The 6834-nt window shown below is 40.6% G+C and overlaps 1 protein-coding gene across 3 annotated transcripts in view; it reads left to right on the top strand.

Annotated features, from left to right (window-relative positions):
* Positions 1 to 1628: 1628 nt before the first annotated feature.
* abhd3 (abhydrolase domain containing 3, phospholipase) overlaps positions 1629 to 6834 on the top strand; it is an 87656-nt gene continuing 82450 nt past the window's right edge. For all 3 annotated transcript variants that reach the window (XM_073043557.1, XM_073043548.1, XM_073043538.1), the window contains exon 1: positions 1629 to 1883. In XM_073043557.1, the coding sequence (XP_072899658.1) occupies positions 1722 to 1883 (162 nt within the window). In that variant the 5' untranslated portion in view covers positions 1629 to 1721. The remainder of the gene's footprint in view (positions 1884 to 6834) is intronic.

Raw genomic sequence — 6834 nt, 5'->3', positions numbered from 1 at the left:
CTTCCCTTTCTTCCATGGTCTTCTACCCTCTCCTTTCAGATTCCCCCTTCTTTCACCAATCAACTTCCCTGCTCTTTACTTCACCCTTCCCCCTCTCCCACTTCACCTATCTCCTACCACCTTGTACTTTTTCCTACCTTCTCCCCACCCTACCTTTTTGCTCTAATTCCTCATTTATTTTAAGTGCTGATGAAGGGTCACAGGCCAAAACATCAAAACATCGACTGTACTCTTTTCCATGGATGCTACCTGGCCTGCTGAGATCCTGCAGCATTTTGCTTGATTTATTGAAAAAAATAAATATTTAAAGTAGCATGGTGTTGAAGCAAGGAATGGGGGGACATGGCAGAGAGGCCTTTATCATCTGCAAATTTAGTACAGGGCGAAGGGAAGGTGAGACTTGATTGACATTAGCCTTTGAATATATCATCATTCTCAGCAGTCTCAGCTCACCCTTGGCCATACTCCAACAGTGGGAGCGTATCTGAAATGAATGGTGCAGTTGATGAGATGTGGAACTTGAGCATGAGTTTGAATTCACTGAACATTTTACTCTAATGCTCTAAGGTCCTTGGGGATGTACTTGTTGCAGTAAACTGTTGCTGTTTCCATTGCTATCTATGGGTCCCTGTGACCTTCCTTAGATAAAGGTCATCTCTCCCCCTTCTCATTAGCTGAGGCCGCTTTGCTGCACCTGACCACTCTCTCCATGTTGTGCCATCTCTTCTTAGCAATCTGCAGTCTTCTCCAGAATAACTTCTACCATTGGTTTCAACAATAATCACCGTCTCCAGTCTTACTGAGGGTCTCGACCCAAAACATCAATTCATGATGCTTGACTTGCTCGAGTTCCTCCAGCTTTTTGTGTGTGTTGGTAAAAATTCAAAACACTTGTTTCTCAAGAACAGGCATCTTACGGAACAGCTGAGCCAAGCCACCCAGTGGTCAGACTTTGCAATCACACATTGTGGCCAGACACTTACACCTTTAATATCCACGTGCAAAATATAATGGAAGAAGCTAAAATGACAATGTGGCAAAAATATGGCAATCTAAAATAAAGTTTTATATACAGGAGAAGTGCACAGATGTAACAATGTTTAAAAAGGCATAGATTTTGGTCCAAGAGCAATGGACAAAACAAAAATCACCGTCAAATTTAAAAAAATTGTGAACAGTGTAACATAGTGATAAGAATCATTAGTGATGCCTCCTCCATCATCAGTTCTCAGTCTGAGCCTCAACATTTTCTCCACACTTGAAGATAAGCTACATTGAAAGGAAAATTGTTCCAAGGCTCTTTTCAGAATGGCTGTCTAAATAGCATTGGATGCACAACCTGCTTTCGTCCTAAAAGGCCTCTCTGTTTTGCCGGAAATTGCAGCCCATATTTTATCTGTTTTTCTCTGAATTTAATGAGTGACAACTCCATCATCTGTAAAAATGCAAAAAGTGTCATTGCCTGACAATAAAATAAGCACGTTAATGCAACTGCAGCATTGTGAAATGCTGAAAAGATTGCAGTTATTATGATATTATTTCTCCAGCAGGTGGCATTTGAAGGCCTGAGCAAAGCCTAAAATCTATAAATAGCAGGCAGAGAGGGTTGTGCTAGCGAATGAGGGTTGGGCTGAAGGACACAAGGATCTGGTTTTATAGTCTCTTATGTTCTGATGCAAAGTGCATGTAGCCGGACCTCATTGTATTCCAGCTGTTAAGCAATGATTGAGGTTACATGGAATGAGAACTCACTTACCAGAGATATGATGGTGTATTTAGAAAATCAGGTCAAAATCAATCTGTCAAGTTCAGGGTTAGGGTTGTCTCTTTTTTTGGGAATCGGTGCTGTTTATGTCTGTTATTACCTGAGCACAGTTGCAAAGGTAAGAAAGTGGTTTATTGATTTTAATCCATATATAAAATCTGCTTGCTGTAATGTCCTCAAAGACAAAGAATGGTGCTGCAAATCATTTAATGCTCCTCGTTTTTTCTATTAACCATATTGTAAGCTGTGTTTGTTACTTTGCCAGGAAGAGTTGCTGCTAAATCAATCCCTGTATGGAATGCGATTAAGTGATTAATTTTCAACTGCAGACATAGGTCTTATTGCAAAAAATTTGCTTATTTGAAAATCTCCACTCACATTTCCACCTCTGCTCCGGCTCAAATTTGTCACTTTCAGATATACCTGCATACTAGGTGGCTGTATTAAGGTCAGTAATCTCCTCTCATGCTCGATTTTTCCCTGGGTATTATACTCTCCATTTTTATTCTACTGTTCCTTCGCCTATGCTTGGCATGAATCCACGGCCAGCCAGTCCGGTCTCATCTCTTCTTGTTCTCATACTGTCTCATTCTCGCAATATTTATGTCTATTCCTTCATTCTCCATCATTTTTCTTCTCTTCAACTATTAGTATAAATTTAACTACATTTTCTAAAACCATGAGCTGCTTCAAATCAATTAAACTGGCACCTTTGTCATTTGATGGAAGTTCTAACTAGCTTAATCTTGGGAATTTCTCACTCTGAGTGCACAGCTCTAGTCTGACTCATAAGGAAGGTTAGAACTGGGGAAGTTAAACAAATGATACAAGTTTTGAGCAAATTTTTTCAGTGATATCTCTCTTTGACTTTTATAACTGAAAAGTACACGTATGCGGAGAGATGATCACCACTGTCTGTTTTACTGCTAGTTCAAGTCTTCTTCATGTGCCAGAAAACGTTGAGCAGAAATTCTACCATACTAATTACTCTTAGAGCTTATAAATTTATTAGAACTCACATGAAGAAACGTAGGAGGGCAATGCACCAATAACTGTGATTTTCATGTTGAGCAATGTATTCCAATTCAATATAAATAACCACAATGTGTAACCAGAAATTAAACATAGAGAATTGATTAGTCCTTATCTTAAAAATACAAAACACAATCCACATTGACTTCCTTTCACAACTGGTTTAGTATGTGGTAGCTCAATGGTTTCTGAGATACCGTACTGGAAGAAAGAAAGAAAGATTAACTTTATTTGTCACATGTACATCAAATCATACGGTAAACTGCATTTCCAAGGGAGCTGCCTGACCTGCTGAGTTCCTCTGCATTTTGTCTATGTTGCAGCAAAATGCACTGTTTGCATCAAATCACATCAGCAAGGATTGTGCTGGGTAGCCCACATGTGTTGCCACACTTCTGGCTCAAATGCAGCATACCCACATTTCACAATGCTAACTATGCACCTTTGGAATATGGATGGAAACAGAACCACTCCGTCTAATTTTCCAGCTTTGTTCCCTAGCAGGGAGTTTTGCTTAAAAAGCACAGATTTAGAAAACAGGTATTTAAACCAGAAAAAATTTACTGACTTGACAGTTTGCTGTAAGTTTTATATGTTGTGAGAGGATGCTACCAAACCAGACAGTAATGGCTGATGTGCCAATGTTCTCTTTGATGGCAGTGTAGAATTGTACCAGTATGTTCGGGGAAAGGTGGAATTTTACCGACTACCACAGGAATCACATCCTCTGCCGAGCCTTTTTGTTATTGGAAGGGATATAGTTCTCCCACATGAGGTCCTGTAAAATAATGACTCCCAGGAACAAGAATGTTTCAACAGTACTAACAGTAGACTCATTGATGATGAGTGGGTGTATATCATTGTAACTACTGAAACTGCATTGACTCACCTGCTGTTACCTTTGATCTTAAGGATATAAAATATAATGTACTTTGAGTTTGGGTGACTCTACCAAGAGGGTCCCCAGGACAATGCCTGCTTGTTATGATAAATGAAGGCTTCTGTATCACCAGCATCTGTGTCTCCCAAGTAACTCAGATCACAATCACAACATAAGCCACAGGGTTTGTGAGGAGGTGACAAAATAGCCAAGGCAAGTATCTGCAATATACTTTGTAAACCACACACATTGTAGCTTTTATGTGTCAGTGTTGGAGGGAATGAATATTTATGCTGGGTGATGGGGTACATATTAATCAGGATGCTTTGCCCTGCCTGATCAAATGCATGGAACTTCCTGAGAGTTGTTGCAGCAATTAGAGAGTATTCCATGACATTCCCAATTTTGGGTCTTGTAGATTATGAAGAGGAACTGAGCTGTTAGGGGTTGAATCGCAAGCAGAATAAGCAGCATTTGACCTGATCTTGTACCCACGGTATTTGTGTTGAGTTTCTGATCAATAATGACAAAAGGGATTCAGAAATGGTAATACCACAGAATGTTGACTGAAGGTGATTAGATTCTCACTGTTGGAGATGCCCAGTGACTTGCATTTTGCAGTATTAGTGTTTTTTTTATGTTTTGGGGATCTTGGTGTGAATCTTTGTCTACTGGTGATGGAGGGAATGAATATCTATGGTAGCTGGCAGTGTACCGGTGCTTTATCCTGGATAGTATTGAGTGTTTTAAGAGTTGCTGGCTGCAAGCTTAGATTATTCCCTTATTCTCCCTTGTAAATAGAAAGGGATTGGGATGACAGGAAATGAGAGTGATTCCCAGCATCTGACCTCCTAGTGTAACTATGATAATCATGTATGTTCCTGAATAGTGTCTAATCAATGGTGACCCCAGGATATTGATGATTGGAGACTTCGTGAAAACAAGGCCATTGAATGTCAAATGCAAGACTTATTGTCCAGCAATTGTCACATATCAGCTCCTGCCTGAACATTGTCTGAGTCTTTTTGGATGCAGGCATGGACTGCTTCATTTGATGAAGGACTTGAATTGCATATCTGCAAATATGTCCATTTCTGGCTTTATGATGAAGGAAGGTCATTAAGAAGCTGCTGAAAATGGCTCAGCCTAGGACATAGCCCCAAGGATGATTGAATCCGAGAGATGACGCCAGCTATGTCCCCCCTGATGCCAATATATAATATAAAAGTAAGGATATTACACGCGGCTTTATAAGGCCTTGGTCAGACCATACTTGGAGTTTTGTTTGAAGTTTTAAGCCTTTGTCTAAGAAAGAATGTGCTGGCATTGGAGAGGTTCCAGAGGTGGTTTACAAGAATGATCCTGAGAATGAAAGGGTTAATATAGGATGAGTAGTTGATGGTCTTGGGTTTACGTTCATTGGTTTAGAGGAATGAAGAGGGTTCTAACTGAAACCTATTGAATAATGAAACGCCTAGATACAGTGCAAAGGGAGAGGATGTTTCCTATGGGGAGGGTGGTGTCCTAAACCAAAGGCACAGACTCAGAATAGGACATCCCTTTAGAATAGAGATGATTAGGAATGTCTTTAGCTAGAGATGGTGTATCTATGGAAATCATTACCAAGTCATTGGGTATATTTAAAGCAGAGGTTGATAGGTTCTTGGTTAGTAAGAATGTCAAAGGTTACAAGGAGAAAGCAGGAGAATGGGATTATGAAGGGTAATATATCAGCCAAGATGGAATGGCAGAGGCTTGATGGGCCAAATGGCCTAATTCTACTCCTATGTCTTATGGTCTTGATTTCAAGAGCAGCATTTCTCTCCTCATGAATTCAGATCTTTATTCAGACTATGTCTGTAGAAAATAATGTCTACCACTTTGGTAGTGATTGAGAGTGTTCTGATTGAGCAGTAATTAGCTAGATTGGGTTTGTCCTGGCTTTTCAATAACACCTCATGCCTGACCACTTCTCCACATTGCATTTACTGCACTGGTACCTATCTGACATTGTAATATCGTGACCGGAGGTTCAAGTGGAATCTAGGGCGCAGTTCTTCAGCATAACAGCTCAGACGTTGATGAGATTCATCACCTTTGCTCTACTCAATGTTGGTCTGCATCTTTTAACATCATTTGAAAGAATCAAACTGCCTGAAGACTGATTTCAGTTTTGATGGTGGGGATCTCAGAATGAAGCCAAAATAGTTGTATACTCTTGCGTCTTGTTTCTGTCACTCGCTTGCTCGCTCTGCCGCTGTGAATGATGGGGTTGCTTTTGGATCCTCCTCTCCCTGTTATATGTTTCATTCTCACCCACAACTTGTGACTAGACGTGGAAGAACTGCAGAGCTTCAGCCAGATCTGGGGCAATGAGAAAAATTAGCATTTACATTTTGCTGCTGATCGTATCGACAGCCTGGCACCTCATCATTTTCAGTATGCCCGATGTTGCTTCCGGCATGCCCTATTGTACCACGTAAGTTTTGTGCAGAAATGTGACACAAATGGGAAAAAAATCTTCAGTTCGGTACTCAATAAGTACTACACTGTCAAGGTTACCACTGTCCAGTTGAGATGTTTACCTGAGACTCCGTTTGCTCTCTCTGATTTTCCATAGTGCAAAAGATCCTACAGTGCAATTTTGCAGAAGAGCAGGGATGTTAACAAGATTGATTCCTCAGCCAAGGTCACCAGTACCAATTAATTGTTGTCATCATCATCACTGCTTTTTGTGGGAGCAATAATGCAGAGTGTCTGTTTTTTTGAGTTTTGCAGGCTGAGCCAGTGTTTAATTGCCAATCTTAATTGCTATTGAGAAGATGGTCGTGAGCTTCCTTCATGAACCACTTTAGTTCTTTGTGTATGGGTATACCCACAATGCTGTTTGGGGAGGCAGGGGTTAGTTTCAGGATTTTGACACAGCGATGGTGAAGGGGTGTTAATATACTTCCAAGGCAGAATGGTGTGAGGCTTGCAGGGCCACTTTCAGCAGGTGATGTGAATTTTTGCTGCTTTTGTCCTGCTAACTGGTTGAGGTCATGGGTCTGGAAGGTGCTGTCTGAGAAGTCTTGGTGAGAAGCTGCAGTGCATCCTTTAGATGATACAAATCTCTACTGCTCTGTATTAGTGATGGAGTGAGTAAATGGTGTTGGGT

Source organism: Hemitrygon akajei, chromosome 1 (assembly GCF_048418815.1).
Source record: "Hemitrygon akajei chromosome 1, sHemAka1.3, whole genome shotgun sequence".
NCBI lineage: Eukaryota > Metazoa > Chordata > Chondrichthyes > Myliobatiformes > Dasyatidae > Hemitrygon > Hemitrygon akajei.
This window is presented reverse-complemented; position numbering and strand designations above follow the sequence as displayed.